The sequence below is a fragment of the Camelina sativa genome, chromosome 15, assembly GCF_030686135.1.
Source record: "Camelina sativa cultivar CO46 ecotype springtype chromosome 15, ASM3068613v1".
NCBI classification, from domain to species: Eukaryota; Viridiplantae; Streptophyta; class Magnoliopsida; order Brassicales; family Brassicaceae; genus Camelina; species Camelina sativa.
The window spans coordinates 4,187,673-4,207,394 of record NC_141894.1 but is presented as its reverse complement, the minus strand read 5'-3'; the positions used below and the strand labels follow the sequence as shown (position 1 = coordinate 4,207,394).

The 19,722-nt window shown below is 28.9% G+C and overlaps 1 protein-coding gene, 2 long non-coding RNA genes, 1 other non-coding gene and 1 pseudogene across 4 annotated transcripts; 2 read left to right on the top strand and 3 right to left on the bottom strand.

Annotated features, from left to right (window-relative positions):
• The first annotated feature begins 4,733 nt into the window (after window positions 1-4,733).
• On the top strand, window positions 4,734-6,043 carry LOC147926252 (uncharacterized). The gene is made up of 4 exons (XR_015582982.1): window positions 4,734-4,891; window positions 4,991-5,056; window positions 5,469-5,576; window positions 5,692-6,043. It is a non-coding gene; the product is annotated as an uncharacterized LOC147926252 (long non-coding RNA).
• Window positions 6,044-6,550: 507 nt separating this feature from the next.
• On the top strand, window positions 6,551-7,242 carry LOC147926251 (uncharacterized). The gene is made up of 2 exons (XR_015581399.1): window positions 6,551-6,710; window positions 6,972-7,242. It is a non-coding gene; the product is annotated as an uncharacterized LOC147926251 (long non-coding RNA).
• Window positions 7,243-14,588: 7,346 nt separating this feature from the next.
• Window positions 14,589-14,806, bottom strand: LOC147926250 (small nucleolar RNA U3). The gene has a single exon (XR_015583042.1). It is a non-coding gene; the product is annotated as a small nucleolar RNA U3 (small nucleolar RNA).
• Window position 14,807: 1 nt separating this feature from the next.
• LOC147926249 (U6 spliceosomal RNA) lies at window positions 14,808-14,864 on the bottom strand (annotated as a pseudogene).
• Window positions 14,865-15,876: 1,012 nt separating this feature from the next.
• Window positions 15,877-16,434, bottom strand: LOC109129283 (S-protein homolog 14-like). The gene has a single exon (XM_019237114.2). The coding sequence runs from the start codon at window positions 16,425-16,427 to the stop codon at window positions 15,987-15,989; it is 441 nt and encodes a 146-aa protein (XP_019092659.2). The 5' UTR covers window positions 16,428-16,434; the 3' UTR covers window positions 15,877-15,986.
• Window positions 16,435-19,722: the final 3,288 nt, after the last annotated feature.

Below are 19,722 nucleotides of genomic sequence, written 5' to 3'. Positions count from 1 at the left end.
TGTTTCGAGTAGCAGATATCTTGAAGGGATTTATAACTGTTTTGAACTTTTGAGTATATTGTTTGAAAGGCTGTGCGTAGATATCTTTCTTTTTTTTCTTTTACTATTTTATTTGTAGACAAGATTCACCTGAAAATAAAAACGAGGCGTACACTGTTTAAATTTATTTTTAACCATTAAATAAAAATAACTTTTGGGTGAACCTTTTTTATTCACTTCATCTTAATTAGTCAATCAAAATACATCAATATGCCATGTAATATTAATTTAAAAATAAAAATAGAAAATAAAATAAACTAAGAAAACAAAATCGGTAGATTTTTTATTAAATAAGTTGAAATAACCGTATTTATAAATAAAAATTTGAATTTAGATTTTACAATTAAAAAAGATTATATGTTGGTTTGAATTCATATATAAAATCATTTTCTCGTCTTTATTGCTTCAGTTATTTTTCTTATTTTTCTTTGGAAGGTCAAATTAATTGAAAAAGATGGACGAATAGATCTTAAAATTATTAGTCAGGTACAGTCTTAATAAAAATTTATGATTTTTCAAGTTAAATTCAATAAATAAGGAGTAAATTAATTAATGCTCATATTTTTTTATATATATGTACTACTTCCGTTTTTTATTAGTTGTCGTTTAAGGTTGTTTCACACAAATTAAAATATCACTAAATTTTTTGTTTTATCCATTTTTAATATATTTTCTAATATTTTTATTGGTTAAAACATTAAAACAGTTGCATTGTAAATCTAAAAATGACAAGTATTATGACACAAATTTTTAACTCTAGAATGACAAGTATTATGACACAAATTTTTAACTCTAGAATGACAAGTAATTAAAATCTAAGTGAGAGCAAAACTAAATATACACTAATTAAGATTCACGCATAGATTAGTTTTTATATTAGTTTTCGTTGACATCTTCGATTAATTAGTTATTAGCTGAAAATAAGAAATTTGTTTAGCAACGCAAAAGCATGTCTTCTTTCATAATCATAAGACAAGACATATCTGAGAGAGAGAAAGGCTTAAGGGAAACTCAGGCAATGCATGTTACTAGGCAAAAGACAAGTCTTGATCATGTCAATGATATAATCAATGGTGCCTCAACTGAAGCAAGCATACTATATTATAATACCGTTATGTTTTTTTTTCAAGCAAGGCCATATATATTGAGAGATAAACGAGAGATTTAACTGAAAAGGATTATTTTAACCAGACGACCCAAATCATTTGAACGCTCATGCTCGCCATGCCCGTGACCGTGAGGCGCCAGACCATTTAATTACTAAGTAATTAGTAACACACAAAGAAAATTTAAGCAAAACATTATTATGGCATTTATTAATCCAATGGATAACATCGAAGAACACATTTATCAGAATTAAAGACGACATATTACAAGAAGTATGTGCACAATTAATATGTTTTTTTTTATGGCACACATTTAATAGGAATTATTTAACAATAAAATACATAATTCGATGGGTATATCAGTTTCACAATTATCAATGGAAACCCAAAATTTCAGAATTTACCATTCCAATTATACCTGAATCTGGCAGTCTTCTCCTTACGATCAGCTTCATAAATGCCTGTTTCCCTAACAGACCATCTTACCGTCCCCCAAGAATGCGACTTACCATTATACGCTTCGATCGACACATAATCCTTGAAATTACGACCCTTCCATAGATTACACCAGAAAAGCGTTGTCCCAAATATATTTGGGTTGAAGTTCTTAGAGTAGTTACGTCCGGGGCGTCTCAGGATGTAACCGAGATCGCTGTCTCCAGATTTACAATGTATTTTTAAAATGTTTCCGTGGTTCAAGTTGTTAAATATAGTAAACGATGATCCTATCACATGTTCGGTGTATAAGCTTAATAAAACCATCATCAGAAATATTGTCGCATGAAACTTCATTTTGTGTTCTTTATTTTTATTTTTTTATGAGTTTGACAAAAAAGAAAATGACGCAATTTTTTTTTTTTCCTCAAGTTTTTTTTTTATATGTTCTTCTTGTTTCGAGTAGCAGATATCTTGAAGGGATTTATAACTGTTTTGAACTTTTGAGTATATTGTTTGAAAGGCTGTGCGTAGAAACCTGTCTTTTTTTTCTTTTACTATTTTATTTGTAGACAAGATTCACCTGAAAATAAAAACAAGGCGTACACTTTTGGATCAATCTTTCTTATTCACTTCTTCTTAATTAGTCAATTAAAATACACCAATATGTCAAGTAATATTATATTAAAAATGAAAAATAGAAAATAAAACAAACTAATGAAAGAAATTCGGTAGACTTTTTATAAAATAAGTTTAAATTTATAAATAAAATTTGGATTTAGATTTACAATTAAAAAAATTATATGTTGATTTGAATTCATATATGAAAGCATTTTCTCGTCTTTATTGCTTGAGTTATTTTTCTTTCGAAGGTCAAATTAATTGAAAAAGATGGACAAAGAGATCAAATACTATATATTTTTTTTGAGGCAAGTGGTATTGATACAGACTAAGGGGTTCGAAGGGCTTTTTGTATACACTTTCCAGCTGATTTTGACAAAAGGATTTAACTAACCATTCTAGAAAGGCAATTACACAACTATATGATTGTTTGTGGTCAACCAAAATAGAGGTAGAGTGACCTAACCGGAGTGGATTCGATAAACTTCTAAAGGGTATAATGAGCTTCATGATCAGACATGTACCCAAGACTACCCGAAATACTCTATCTACCAGGGTTCGCAGATGAGAGTTGGGCTCAAACCTGGATCGAGGGGATATAGGAAGATTTGGTAGGGGGCTACATTGATGGCGTGAGTCGTCTAAACTCAGTCCAACAACAGGATCGGCATAAAACTGAGTGGTCTGGTTTGTGAGGCAAATCTTCATTGGATAAAGCGGCAGATCAGAGGAGAGCATAGCCAAAACACAAACTAAAGAGACCGAAGATGCAGGAGGGGGATACAAGGTCACCATGGTTGAAGCTTTTACCGACCAGATTTCGCGCAGTTCCGGCGTCAAAACAGAGCTCACTTCTATCATCAGCCAAGTAGAACACTTGGTGATGGGGTAAGGACCCAAGGAGGAAGGAGGTGATGGGATTGACTTCAAGGGAAACCAGTGAGAGAGGTAAGGAGCAGTACACGCATGGAGCCTAGAGATCTCAGATTTGTTATCGAAAGGCTGGACTCTCGAGAGAATCACCTTGTTGAGACGAACCACCGGTTGAGCAAAAGGAGGATATATGAGTTGAAGCTGGAGCATGGCCGGAGTAGCATGGCAAAATGAAGAACCTCCGGTGAATTCAAAAGCGGTCCAAAGACAGTTTTGATAGCAGAGGAGAAAACATCAGTGAACGGGAAACAGCCCAGCGGCACCGATTTGAGACGACGCCGCTGGGAAGAGGAGTCTCGGGAGTTGTGCCAGGGAGAGAAGCGGTTAGGACGAATCCTCTATGATTGGGAGTATAATTCTATTTTTACCCCTTATTTAATACATTTTCTAAATTTTTATTGGTCAAAACATTAAAATAGTTGGGAAAAATTTGATATTTTAACAAATATATGCATTGGAAATTTAAAATGACAAGTATTGGAAAACAAAATTTACTCTAGAATGATTACTAAAAGAAACCAGAGGAAATATTTTCTAATTTCTGAAAGTACATGCTTTTCATCCCTAGCTAGCAAAACTAAATACACATTGAGATTCCCACATAGATTGGTTTTTATCTTTCGTTGACATCTCAAATTAAATAGTTATTAGCTAAAAATAACAAAGAGAATTTGTTTATCAACGCAAAGCATGTCTTCTTTCATAAGACAAAACATATCTGAGAGGGAGAAAGGCTTAAGGGAAACTCAAGCAATGCATGCATGTTACCAGGCAAAAAAAAGTTTTGATCATGGCAATGATACTGAAGTACTGAACTGAAGCAAGCATAGTATATTAATACCGTTATGTTTTATTTCAAGCAAGGCTATATATTGAGAGACTACCAAACGATAATTAACTGAAAAGGGTTACTTTAACCAGACGACCCAAATCATTTGAACGCTCATGTTAGCCATGCCTTCCCGCGATACCATTAAATTAACGCACAAACAAAAATTAAGTGAAACTTATTACGGAATTTCTTGTAATCCAATGGAAAAATCCAATGCATGTCACGAGGAGAACATCGGAGAACACATTTATAAGAATACAAAGGTGTTGTTAAATTGATTAAATTTAGTGTTAGTTTTAGATATAGATGTTGTTCTGTTCATTTGACCAATCTACCATTTGTATTCAGATGTTGTACATGTTTAGAAGAAAAACTTAATGATTATGCGTCTTAAATGTCAATAAGTATTATTGTATTGACTATATGTACTAAATATCAAAAATGAAAAACTCATGACTGTTAAAAAGAAAAAAAGAGAGAAAGAGAGAATTTAATAATTTATACAATATTTATAGCTATAGGTAGATTTGATTCTTACATCTTCCCTTGAATCAAAGAGAAACAAATATTACAAGTATGTACACCAATTAGTAGGAATTATTTACCAAAAAAAATTTAGTAGGAATTACATAATTAGATATGTATCAGTATTATTTGCACAAAAAAAATAAAAAGATATGTATCAGTATCACAATTATCAATGGAAACCCAAATTTCAGATTATATACCATACCAACTAGACCTGAAATGGGAAGGCTCATGACCCCATTGGTACTATTTAACATTATCATTCATGTGTTACCAGATTTCTGATTTTTTTTTGTTTTTATGAATCTTGTGATCTCTGGTCAAGAACCACCCGTGGCCTAATGTTGATGCTCATAGCCGAGTGCTGCTGAAATTCTCTCGTCTAACCGAAAGCAAGGTAATTAAACTGCCTCCTTGTCACTAAAGTGTGATTCGTTTGGGATCAGAAACTGTTCAATGTGTTAATGTTTCCCTCTTCTCGGCTCTATATATGCAGGGTTGTTTGATTAGGGACTTTTTAGAAAACCTCGCACGAAGACGCAGTAGTTTCTTCTCCTCCAAGGTATGTGATCTTTCTTTTTGTTCTTTAGAATTTAGTGAAATTGGAGAATGGAGATTATTTGCCTTTGTTTTATTTATCTGTCCTGAAGCAAATGTTACTCTTCACTAATTCTGTTATCTTGGTGGAAATATATGGAATTTAGGATCTTTGTTATTAGTTTGCTGCTTCAGAACTTATTGTTTGATCTATTTGAAACGCTATCTATCTATCTATCTGGATGCATGTAACAGTTAAATCCAACCCGTTTTTTGTCAGATCAGTGTTTGAGGCTTCAGTTTTTCAGACCCTTCCTTGTGTCGACATGGGCTACTATATGCAAGTGTCTTTTGTTTTCTTTTATAGCTCTACCACTTTTATGTTCAAATTTTTTGTTCCATCGTTCCTTGTTTTCAAAGCCACGATATGGTTGCAGGTGTTTGATGAATGCAACGACCGAACTGATATCGGTAATGACAAAGGATTTAGATTATAGTTAAGCCCATGTCGACACACCACCATCTCAGCCTCTTGCCACCAGAAGGTAAGAATAAATAGATTTCCAAGATTTAATTAGCTTTTGTATATTTAGTTTTTAATCAAATAGCCATTACTAACTGTAGAAATGGTTATTGTTGTCGCTTTTATTGTAATTCTAGGTTATCTTCCTCATGACTTCTATTCACAATATTCAGCATATGGCTCCGAGCATCTGTTGGAATCTTTACTTGGTGAGATGAAATAGTACAAAGTTGGCCGATATAATTCTCAATCACCGTGTTGGGACAACAAGAGGACATGGTGGAATGTATAACCGTTATGATGGAATTTTCTTACCATGGGATGAACACGCCGTGACTTCTTGTACTAGAGGACTGATGAGTGATGATTGTATTACATGTTTGAAAGATATCACTATGTTCTGAAAGCTAAAGGTTATCCACTAAAACAGGGTAACCGAAGCACAGAGGATTATTTGATAAGTGATTATAGTGTGATGAACTTATAACACTGTGTTTTCTTCCAGATAGCCATATACTCCACTGGATTGATGCCACATGAGACAGATTTCTGCGGCATTTGACTTCACAACTAATGGAATTCTATTGAAAGAAAAATGCTTCATGTTACTATTGGGAGTCGTTAAGGAGGGTCATTATGACCGTGCTAATCTGATATCCTCCCTCGTCGGTTTTGCACAAAAGTTATTAAGCCATCACACAAAATATCTCAATTTTTTTTTTGCAATTTTTACATTTTATTTCAAAATATATATCAATTTAAGAGTTTGCACTTTAATTATAGACATAGAAAAGTGAGATTCTTTTACTTAAAATGACCAAATTTTCAATAAATGCATTAACTGTAAGAAAAAGGGAAAAAAACAATTGAAACCAGTATAATTAAGTTCTTTTGGATTCCATCTTGAGTTATTGGCAGCTTGCCCAACATTTAATTAAATGTCCTCGCTAATCCATGATCTATAAATATGCTAATCTTGAGTTCTTGGCAGCTTGCCCAACAAAAATATCTCAACGTTTCCAGTACTGTTAACATTTGCTGTGAGAAATCCATGATCTATAAATATGATCTTGTTTTTCACAAGTATACATACACGGGTACTTGGACCCTCTCGACTATTATTATTACCTCTAGAAAACCCATTTGAGTTGGAATGGTAAATAATATTTTCGTTTATCTAGCTGTTTTGTTTTTCTTGTACTTTCGTTTGAGTGAAGATATTAGTCTTAAGTGCCGTAAGAACACCATAAGTTTTCACAACAATCTCTTTTCAAGTCACAGTGTTCTTAAAGTACATTGCAAATCCAAAAACGATGATTTAGGCGACCACTTTGTAAATTATGAAGGTCCATCGTATAATTTTAGTTTCAGTGATAATATCATTTTCCAAACAAAATTTGATTGTAATTTGTTTAAGGGGGATCATATGGAGTATCATCAATCTTTCCCGGCATATACAGCAGGGTTATTTATTCATTGTGGTGAGTTACACACATGGGATGCTAGAGATGATGCGATTTATTACACTCTAAAAATGATCAGCCAGAAGAACTCAAGTACGAATGGACTAATAATTAATATTCATGATGAAGTTGAGTTCTTATTGCAATCTTATCTTATGAGCTTAAGTTGTCTTTTTGTTTATAACAAACACACGTTTTTATCAAAAAGTATATATACACCAAAAAGGTAGCAATAATTTTCTTGTATTTGGTTTCGATTTACAAATTATACTAGATTTTAACCTGCGGTACACCGCGGGACAATATTTTTACAACAAAAGAATTAAATTTTAAAAAATTATATTTGTTTGTTAATTTTGTTTCTTTTGTTTAGTATTTAAGATTGTATAATTGTATTTTAATTATTAATTATAAAATTTCATCAGTTGTATACCGCAGACACGCAACAATTATTTAATTTTATTTATACTAATGTTACATTTGTACCGTATGGAATTTTTTATGGTTATAAAAATAGAAATTTTTACTGCTTTTTAGATTTAAACCGTGAAAAAACTATTCTTACATTATTATATTTTTATATTTTTAGTGTTTTTTAATTTACCCGTAAGTTTAAAGTTATTTAGATTTAACCCGTGAAAATTTTATATCCATAAACGTTATTATGCAGTATACCGCATATTAATTTCTATTATAAATACTCCAATTTATTAGATTTAACCCGTGAAATAATTATTTTTGCATTTTTTATCAGCATATTAATAACCATTAAAGTTTTAATTGTTTATATGAAACAATATAATTATTACTGAATATTAGAGTTTTTAAAAGAAGAAAATATTGTATAGATATTTTTGGCATATGTTATTAAGTGTAATAAATTTCTTAATATATAAATTGTTTTAGGAAATTATAAACCAAATTGTAGAGACATTTTAGGAATCTAATTGATTCTGTTTGTATATGTGCAATTTTTTAAGGATTAACTTTGTAAATAACTAGTATAACTTAAAGGACACCAAATGTACTTCAATTTATAGAAACACCACGGAATAATTATTTAATTTTATTTATTATAATGTGAGAAATCTGAGGAATCAACCCCTAAGTACCTCAAATCAAGTAATGTAGATGACTAAATCTACATTTTACAATCAAAATATGTAAAGCAAAAATTTATATAGAAAGTCTATACAAACAAAATCTCTAAAGATAGTTTTGGTGATTTACTGGGATTAAAACTTTAATAGATAGGGCTGTTTTTGGAAAAATTGGAATGTATAGATATTGTTAAGATTTTATGACAATTAATGTAACAAATGTTGGTCGAGTTAAGAAAATTTAGTTTTTGAGTTTTTCTGCAATGTTATTTAATTATGGAATTTGTTTAAGACTAAAATGTTGTAAATAAAAATTTAAATAAACAAAACTTAAAGGCATAACACAAAATGTACTTAAAAAATGTTAATATAGATATATTAGAGTACATATATCTGCACATCATAACACAAAAAAAAAACCTCACTATAGCTCATGTTTGAGGGAAAAAGAAATTCAGTATTTTATGTTTCGTTTTTCTTATAACCACATGTTTTGACGCAAACTGTAAATCGTGGCAGATTGAGATTAAATATCAAACATTCCCAATGGCCATCTTGAGATCCCGTTAATTATTCTTGATTATCTTTCTACTCATGTAGAACGATGCTTAAATTATGATGGTTTTTTTGTTCTTTCTATCATCACCAAAATCCTAGACCAGAAATTAATAATTTCGTCTCAGATTTCTTCTCATTCCGTGCTATAGTCATGTTACAATCTTTTAGTGGTTGAAAATGCTACATTTGGTTGTTGAATATAACACAACCATATTAACAAAAAGAACACGTTTGAGATAGTTTTCTTATGTGCATGTATGTTTTTCTAATTATATATGTACACATGACTCATAAACCGATGTTAGAACAAAACATAGATAAGATCCATTATGTTGTCAATTTAAAAACACAAAAAGGCAATATGATTATAGTTTATTAGATGAAATGAGAATTTAGCTTCTTAACCATCAATAATCAATCTTTAATCCAACTATACATGAGTGTCTCCGCCTTACCATTTTTTGACAAGTAAATAGCATCGTCTCGTGCATCCCATGTGTACAATGCGCCACAACTATAAATGGGATCTCCTGTATATGCAGTATAATTCCTGTGATACTCCATATGAGCTCCCTTTCACAAGTTACACTTGAATATCGTCGTGAAGATAACACTATCATAAAAGCTAAAATTGTATGAATGACCTTGAAATTTTACAAAATGATCACCTTAATCGTCATTTCTGGACTTGCAATGGACTTTTAGAACACTTTGACTTAGAAAAAGATTGTTTTGAAAAACTACAGTGTTTTTACGACATGTACTAGCTTGATTCGACCCAAAACATGAAACAAATATAAGAAACAGAATGCTTAACGCAAGATTCATTGTTTTGTATCAATCTGAGTATACTTGGGATCGGAGTATAGATTGCAAATTACTACTTAATTATATATGTGTATGTCTTTGCTGATATCTAGTCTTTTAATGTTTGAAAAAGCCTTATCTCATTCTCAGCATGGTAAATTGAGAAATACTTTACATATGTTTGATTTTTTTTTTCCTTTTTTTGGTCATAAAACATGTTAATTTTTAATGATTAATATTTGACTATATTTAAGAAATTGACTAGTTTTAGTTCTTCTTATTTATTTTTCTCACACGTAATAAATTGGTCAAAGTTTTAGTTAGTTAAGAGCTTCTCCAACGGGGCTTCTTAGCAGGCCTCTTATGTTATAATTGGGCAAAAATAAATCAAAAACATAGAAAAGAATAAGAGACAGTTCTAATTTCGGATCAATAAGAGGTGCCTCTTATTGATACGTGTCACATTGATTCATTTTTCTTCTTCTCTCTCCCAATAATATCTCTGCAAGGAAAACACTGAGAAATCGACCATCACAACGACAATCATGGTGATCAGACGTTTTATCATCATCTCTACTGTGGCCGAGTGTCAACGTCAACTGTGGTGCAGCTAATCGTCGAGTCGATTCATGGAAAACGGTGAGTCTCCTTCACCAAATTGAACCAATTCAGAGATTGTATTATACAGTTGTCTTTGTCATGCTACGTTTCTATTTATGTTTGGATGAATTAGTGTTTAGTTAAGGTTTAAAGATTAGGGTTCTTTGATTTCAGAAATTAGGGTTCTTCGAAATCAGTTTATTTATGTGTTTAAAGGCATGGTTAAACTTAGGGTTAATGAAATTAGACATGGAGACCATGGTAGACTTGTGTTCTAGAAAAGATGGTTTATTACTACGATCAGTTTGGTCAGGGAGACCATGGTAGACTTGTGATCAGTTTGGTTGGGTCAACAAATGGCAACAACTAGAGAATACAAGCAGATTAGTTTCCTTTGTTATTTAATTATTATGTTTATACAATTTAAAATATTTAAACATTCAAAGTAATTATGCTTTACCTAAAATATTTTCATTTCATAAATAATATTTTTGAATTTTTTTTTTCAAAATTAAGAACCCTAATAAAAACTTCATCATTGGAGAAGCAAAATTTTAATTACTCTTTCACAAATTCTTAATTCAAAAAAGTATAAAATAGATTCTTAAAAAATTCAAAAACCTCAAAATAGCTTTCTCACCGTTGGAGAAGCTCTTAATAGTAAACATCACATCTTCTGATTTCCATTAAAAAACATAAAATATTTTACATATTTTTATACAAAAATATCATAGGATTTGTCACCTTGGAGTTAGAAGAAGAATGGTCATGTACCAAAAAACGATTTTATCGTCGGTTTTTATAAGTCTAAGTCTAACCTCAGTTTAGAATTGAGTTAAATTTAAGTATAACTTCAGTTTGAGAATCAATTAACATTTAAAAAACTTTTGAATCGGTTTTAAGGTGACGTTACGTTAATGAACGTCTCCAGTCTCAACGTATACTACTTAATTCACATTGGTACTCAAACAAAAAAGTCTCAACGAATACGTATACTCTCCATTTAAAAAAAATATTAATGACGATTATAATTAATTTGACGTTATGTCTAGGTCATTCTCTTACTGTATATCGAATGCAGATAAGCAGATTAATACATGATACATTGATATTTAATGAATTAGATTTATAACCTGCCATTACGCCAGACTATAATTTTTTAATTAATAATACAAACCATTAAATATAATTATAATTATTCAATGTAAAAATATAAATCTATATATATGTCAAATTTATTTTATTAAGTGATATATAACTTATCTATTTCTTTTGACATTTTTCACAATTTACAATTTGAAGAATACACTAAATTTGAAAAGAAATTTGAAAATTACATTTGATATTATAGTTATTTGAAAACTAAACATTTTGAAATGAAAATGGACAGAAAATAAATTATTAAAAAAATTACAATTAAATAAAAACAATAAAAACTTAACTTATATTTTAAAAATAAATCAACTTTAAAATAAATTATTTTAAAAATTTTTAAATTCAGAATTAATTATTTAATAATTTAAAATTATAACAAAAAGTACTTATTGTAATTTAAATAATGATTACATGAATAAATTTTTGATCTTAAAATTTTGATTTTAAAAAAGTATTTAAATATTTTTGTTGATATTATTTATATTTAAATTTATTTAAAAATAAATAATTCAAGATTATACAATTTATAATATATATATATATCAATTTTTAGACTTATTTTAATCAAGGTTGATTTATTTATAATGTCGACTTTTTGAACATTAGTTTTGTTTTTTTACTTCTGTTGACTTAATTATCTTTGTCATCGACTTATATTAGAACAGTTGACTTATGTTATGGCTAGTGGATTTATAACATAGTCGATTTTTTTAACTGTTGACTTATTTTTTTTGTTCATCGATTTACATTTGTTTTTTGTTGATTTGTTTATTTATCGTTGACTTATTATATTCTATATTGATTTATTAATAAGGTCGCTATTTTGAATGGTTGACTTAAATTTAGTTTTTGTTGACTTATTTATTTTTCCATCGATTTATTTTAAAATTGTCGACTTTTTTTTGTTTGATTGTTTTTTTACATAGTCGACTTTTGATGATGTTGACTTATTTGTTTTGTTTGTTGACTTATATTTTCCCCGTTGATTTGTTTGGTCTTAGTAAACTTATTTAATTTTAAGTTGACTTATTAATATGATTGACTTTTTGAACTGTCGACTTATATTTTATTGCTGCTGATTTATGTTTTTTCTTTGTTGATTTATATTAAAAAGTCAATTTATTCTTTTATTAATTGATTTGTTACATAGTCGATTTTTTTGAACTGTTGATTTATTTTTTAACAGCTCACAATTGTGATTGATTAATATTTTAGAGAAGAAAAAAATATAATTGTGATTTTGTCTTTTTGTATTGTTTATGTTTTATAAAATTACCTTTTTATTTCTTTATCTGAATTTTAATTTTCTTTATTGATTATTATTTTTCATAATAAAGTACTTCATCATCATCTAATTTTTTTCAATATCCAAAATATAAACAGTGATTTTTAAAAATCACTTTCTAATGATGATGAATTTAATTATTTTGTGTTTATTTTTTTAACGTTTAATTAATTATTAATTAAGGGCATATTTTATTTATTTATCTTAATTCAATCTTTTAGTTATTGATTAATATTATATATAATAAATTAATTCATCATTTTTAAAAAATAATTTACACAATGTTTTACAAAAGTTTACCCGAATATCTAGTTTAGACAATGTTTGTAAAAATAATTTTTTTCAAATGAATTAATTTATTATATTGTATGTAGTTTTAATTAATTTGTAATTGAAAACAAAATAGTCATTTAGTTCAATACCTAAGGTACATTTCAAAGACTTAAAAAATTTAGTATAGATTTCAAATTTCCTATTAAGTTTAAGGTATGTATTCAAATTTTTTCTTTATTCTTTCGTTATTTACTGTTATATATTCGTCATCTCTTGCATATATTATCTTTTCAAATTCTATTATCATACTTATAATATATTGATTATGAAGACATATCATAACTATTTTTCATCTTCCAATATTTTTTTATCGGTTTAGTGATCATTACTTACTAACGTAGACATATATTTTTTAGAGAATATATTCATTCTTTGTAGCAAAGTTTTATTAACAGTGTTATATACTTTTTTTTTTTCGGCAAAAACAAATTTTATTATAACGAAAGAGTTATTACAAAGACATATACAAAATTACTGTGACACAGTTATTACATACGCAAATGTATGCACCACACACTAAGAAAAATACAGCAGAAGGGAGTTTGACGATGCTTTCCGTAGAGTAGCCTTACTCGCTAACCGATCAAAAGATCTGTTATTGTCCAACTTCATATTTGATTTCTCTTTGTTACGAATTGTATGCAGCAACTTTTGGCTGAAATTTCTTTTCATAAAACATAGCGTTAAACCCGATGTGCCCATCTCTAATTCTGAAATGTAGACATAGTGACACCAAAACTTCTGTACCACTGTCTTTCTGAAATATTTGGACATCTTTGTAATTCTCTTCATCAAGACCACATATACTTTTATCGTATCATGCCTAGTACCGGATCTTCTCTTGTTAATAGGTTTCCATCTAATAATCACCAATGCATTTCTCATCCACCAAATTTGCTCAATACCAATCAACTCTTGTCTCCAATAATTAATCAAAACCACATAAAAACTGGACATCTCATTCCAACCGGAGCCAAACTGGTGCAGCCATAATTCCATCACACAAACAATATAGTCATGAATGAGGAAAACAATTTGGTCGGATTGGGGAAGTGTTATCACATCATCAAATCCAAGAATAAGATATCTAATTTTGATTTCCAACCACGTCTTCCTAATACTAAAATAAATAAGCAATAAAAGGAAGAGAATAATAGCACCGATGTAGAGAGTTCTTAATATCTTTGAACATGGAACCGAGATGTCAATCTCCGACCCGAGCATAAGACGACTTCCGCATGTATGACTAGTCCATTGTGGATATCCACCATCTTCGATTTTGTAATCTGAATCTCCTGGATCCCATATCTGGATTTCAAAATCCTTGATCGATTTAGAGAAAATAAAGTCAGATTCATGGTTTCGATGGTGTTGGTGACCAAAGGAATGAGATTTGTAACAAAGGAAGCCGCCTGGATTTATCCTTAGCGGAAAGACACCGACACTGTTCCGACACCATTGCTGGATTTCGATCGGACAAATGCACTCTCGACAAGAGAGAAAGATGATGAAATATTGAATCAATAACAAGAATCGGATAGTCATGAGAATCACTTTGCCGATGTTATTGATATGTACAAGAAAACAGAAACTTGAGAACTAAAAAAGAACAGAAGAACATGGGCCGACCGACGCCAGAGAAGCCGGCGCCGGCCGTGATCAGAGTATGAAACGGTGTTGCCAGAAGAGGTGGTTATGGAGGAATCGCCCAAAGCGAGAGAGAAAGCAAAAGGAACCTGTCAGACCGCTGTGCGACCACCCCGGCAAGGTAGAACCGAGCCGAGTAACGATCCTTTACAGCACCGGATACATCCGAGGATGATCGTAGCCGTTAATCACGCTCTGATCGCACGGTCATGGTTCATCAACCAGGGTTAAGAGCCTGTCTCCTTAGAAATCAAGGAAACAGAGGTACGAGCCTATAGAACAGATCATGTTTAAGTAAGGTCGTAAAAAATTTGGACCATTTCTCCGCGTGTCATCCTTGCGCAGGGGCCATGCTAATCTGCAGGGGCCATGCTAACAGTGTTATATACTATACATAAGTTTTGCTTCCTAATAATAAAACTCATAATTAGACTCATTTTTATCCATAAATATTATATTATAATATCAAATATTACATTTAAGCTTAACCATTTGACAAAAGAAAAAATATGTTCATATATACAAATTTTTACTTTAAAATATGTATAGTCTACTATAGTCTATATAGTGTTCTTTAATTTTGATTCTCCTAAATCTACAAACTCATAAGATTACTCTAACTTTTAAATATATGTATTTATCCTAAAATAGAATTCTTTTTAATTTCTAATTAAAATCCTACAATCTACCACTATTATCGTAATTGTTTTATTACAAATAGCTTTTTCAAATTCCTTCTTAGTATTTTTCACTATTTTAGGCATGTGTTTGATGTTCAGAATAAATTTTATTTAATAAATTTTATTTCAAGTAACCTTCTATATTTCTCTTAAAAATATATACATTATTTTAATTTTTGAGCACTTGATTAATATTTTCTCTTTTTATATATCTCTGTTTTGTTTTTTTTTTGTCAACAATTGGGCCACAACTGGCCGGCCCATTAGACAAATTCATACATTCGTAGGAGCCGAGACTCGATCCCGGGTGTGATGGTGCCTTTTACAAATGGACTTACCTCCTGCCACTGCACTAAGGTCACTTCACTATATATCTCTGTTTATGTAATCTTTATTCATATTTTACTTTGATATATTTTTTGTTGTATTTTTTTTGGTTTAAATGATTTAAAATGATTGTTTTAATAATAATAAAATATTATATAAATAAGTGAACTAATTGATAAATTAATTTTATATTTTATGTTCTTTGATGATGTGAATCAATTTATTAAAATTGAAAATAAAAATTGATGAACTGAAAGAAGAAGAAGATGAGAGAAAAGCAAACTTTATATATATATTAATATATATATATATATATGTATATATATAGATATAGATATAGATTCATATGTCTTCATAAACACCAAACTTGAAAGAAAACTTGAGCTTTCATAAACATGAATCATAAATAATTAAAAAAAAAAAAAAAAAAAGAACAAAAAAGCATAAAATTAGTTTTTTTTTCAAGGGTAACCGAGTTTAGTTCTTTTTCCAAGGCTGGTCGAATAATTCTGGATTTGCATTTTTTGACAAATAGATCCCATCAGGTCTGGCAATGTATAAACGTTTCTCACCAAATCGAGGAATTGGAATTCTTCCTCTATATGCTCTATAGTATTGAGAATACGCCCCGTGTTGCAATAAGCAAAACCATAATGTCCGCTCAAATACAGCCTCACGAAAATTAATACGAACTGGAGTACCATTGAATTTCACTGCCCCTTCTTTTCGATCTTCCTTGTTGGATTCGCAACTGACTGTGAGATTTGTACCAGGACCGAGTTGGTTTTGAAATAGTATTTCGCAATCTCTGAAAGCTTCATTGAATTTGAAAGACAAAGTAATAATTAACAAAAAAGCTACGAGGCAGTTCATGTTTTCAAAATCTAATATAAACTTTAGAGTAATGTGATAGAACATGAAAATGTAGGGGTTTTATAGTTTTTTTTAATATATGAAATAAGAAATTTTAAAGGCCATGCAAAATTTTAATAATAAATGTGAACCAATTAAACTCTTGTTGGTGAGCATTTTGTGCCAACAATAGTTTTCCAGCAAAGTAATTAAATACTAAGAGATATCTCTTGCTATATAGAGAAATCATAATTTTTATTATTTATTAATCATATGTATTATATGATAATTCAAAACAATTTGTATATGAAAAAAAAAAAAAAAGATAATAGGAGAATCATAATTTAAAATCTTAACAAAATCTTCCAACTATGGTTATAAAAATAATCATATTGTATACTTAGATATAAAATGATAATTCAAAATAATTTGTAAATGAAATAAAAGAAAGATAATAGGAGAATCATAATTTAAAATCTTAACAAAATCTTCCACATATAGTTATTAAAAATAATCATATTGTATACTTAGATATAAAGTGATAATTGAAAACAATTTGTAAATAAAATAAAGATAATAGGATAATCATAATTTAAAATATTAAGAAAATATTTCAAATATATTTATTATAAATAATCATATTGTATACTTAGATATAAAATCTTAGTTATTTTATTCTGATTGGTTTACAAATTTTTAAAATTAGTTAGTATTTTTGCCCATAACTAATTAGTGAGAGAAAGTATTTTTTTTTTTAAACTAATAATTATTTCAAAAATTGTATTAGTCTAATATTAAATTACATACTTACTCTTACTGAAATATGAAACCTTTTCTTTAAAACCAGTGGCATGTCAATATAATTTTTTACACTTTATAAGTTTTTTTTTTATATCTGTACTTCTCATTTAATATTGTAGGATTGTCATCTATCTATTTTCTTACAAAAATATATCTACCACATTTTTTGGTATCTCAAAAGATTACAGTTTTTTTAATTAAAAAAAATATACAGGAATCATTAAACATAAGTCACAAAATGAGTTTGAATAAAGGGATGTAAGAAATTACAGTATATGTTTATATTAATGATTGAACTAAAAATAAATAAAAAACTTACTAGAAATTAATAAGCATTTTGATGAGAGAGAGAAAAAAGAAATGAATATATTGAGAAAAGGTTGGTTTTGTAAGTAATATTAGATTATCATATTAATTCTTAAAAAGAAAAATATATATACTATATAAAAGTAGAAGCTATAAGCTTCTTAAGCTATCCACGTACGATTTTAAACAACCAATAGTGATTTGACATGTCAGCATTTAACATTTATGTTAAATTCGTCCACATATGATTTAAAACAACTAATAGGAATTAGATATCTCACTAATTAAAATTTTTGAAAAAATAATATTTTCTATATTATTAAGTTTTTTTTTAGAAAAAGTTAAATTTATAGAAATAAAAGAAATATGTACAACGTCCCAAACCGGCTATAATTTTTTTTGACAATGGTTCAGAACTATTATAGATAAGACGAAACGCTTCCAACTACGAATGAGCAGGAAACTTGATTTATTATGCGTCCAAATTTAAAAGTTATATTTGGTTTAACCCGGTTTTCTATTAAAGCAAATAAAAAAATATATATTTAAAATTTTAAAAAGTTGAAAATATTATAAATATTGAAATTTTAAAAGGTTCAAATATTATAAATACTTAAAGATTTAACTCTAAAAATTTAAAAATATTTAAACTATATATAAATTTTAAAATATTATAAGTATTTAAAATCTATTATAAATTTAAAAATGAGAATTTGTTAAAAATGCCCCTTTTGATATACCCCTTTTCAAAAATACCCTCTTTTCTGGCCATTTTTATTTATTCCCTCTTTTAATTTTTAATGACCATTTTACCCTTAGATGAAAATTATTTTATTCAATAAAAAGAAAAACAAAATTTTCCCGCCAAAAATTTTCCGACATATTTTCCCGCCAAAAATTTTTTTGTCAAAAAACTTTTGATAAAAAATTTCGAAAAAAAAAATTTTCCCGCCAAAATTTTTCCCGCCAAAAAAAATTTACAAGGTTTTTAAAAGGTTTTATAAGGTTTCTACCTTATAAACACCTTGTAAAGGCTTTTACAAGATTTTTTAAAGAGTTTTAAAAGGTTTTTTAAACAACTTGTAAACGCTTTTACAAGATTTTTAAAAGGTTTTTAAAAGGTTTTAAAAGGTTTTTAAAAGGTTTTTAAATGGTTTTTAAAAGGATTTTTAAAAGATTTTTAAACACCTTCTAAACTCTTTTACAATGTTTTTAAAAACCTTGTAAAAGTTTTTATAAAACTTTTAAAAGGTTTTTAAACACCTTTTAAATGCTTTTAAAAAGTTTTTAAAAGCGTTTACAAGGTGTTTAAAAACCTTTTAAAGCATTTACAAGCTTTTTAAAAGCATTTACAAGGTTTTTAAAAGCGTTTACAATGTGTTTAAAAACCTTTTAAAAACCTTGTAAACGCTTTTAAAAGTTTTTTAAAAGCATTTACAAGGTTTTTAAAAGGTATAAATTTCAATATTTTGGCGGGAAAATTTTTCGTATATAAAGAGGGGTAGTTTTAAATATGGTCAACATGAAGAGGTATTTTTAAAAAGAGATATGGAAAAAGGGGCATTTTTGAGAATGCCCCTTTAAAAATTAAAATTTTTTGAGTCTGAAGAAGAAGGACTGATGACAAACATCATTGGTTGATGTTTATGTTTTTTCATATCAGTTATGAATCACAAGACTTTGATTTGATGTTGTTTGAGATTATTTTTGGGTTGAAAGAAAAAATGATGAACGACAACACACATGCTTTATTAGTTATATATGTGGTCATGTTCATGTTACTTTCTCTGTAAGTAATTTGCAATTTTGAAACATTAAGACTTGGTTTGATAATAATTGAGTGTAGGTAGTGGCTATGCTGGTCTTGCAGAATTCTTACGAGAAAATAATGCAATGATTTTGACAGCTTTGTGTGTGTTTATCTATATATCATGGCGAAGTTTATGGTTTCTTCAACATGATCGAGAAATTTATTAATAAGTTTCATATATGGCACGTTCTGAGGAGGCAGCAAACGAACATCCAAACGTAATGAAAATAATCTGAAATTTGTTAGGAGTGTTCTAATGACGGGGAACTAAGTTATGCTAAAAAGGATTTGAAGTTCGAGTTCATAAGGTCAAGTGAACGATGTTGTTTGGGGTAGTTAATTCACCGGCTCATGGAGCTATGTTTGGCTAAAGTTTTAAATTTCTTGCTTTGTTTTTAACCACATGATAATGAATTTTATACATAGATGAAGATGGAGAGAAGA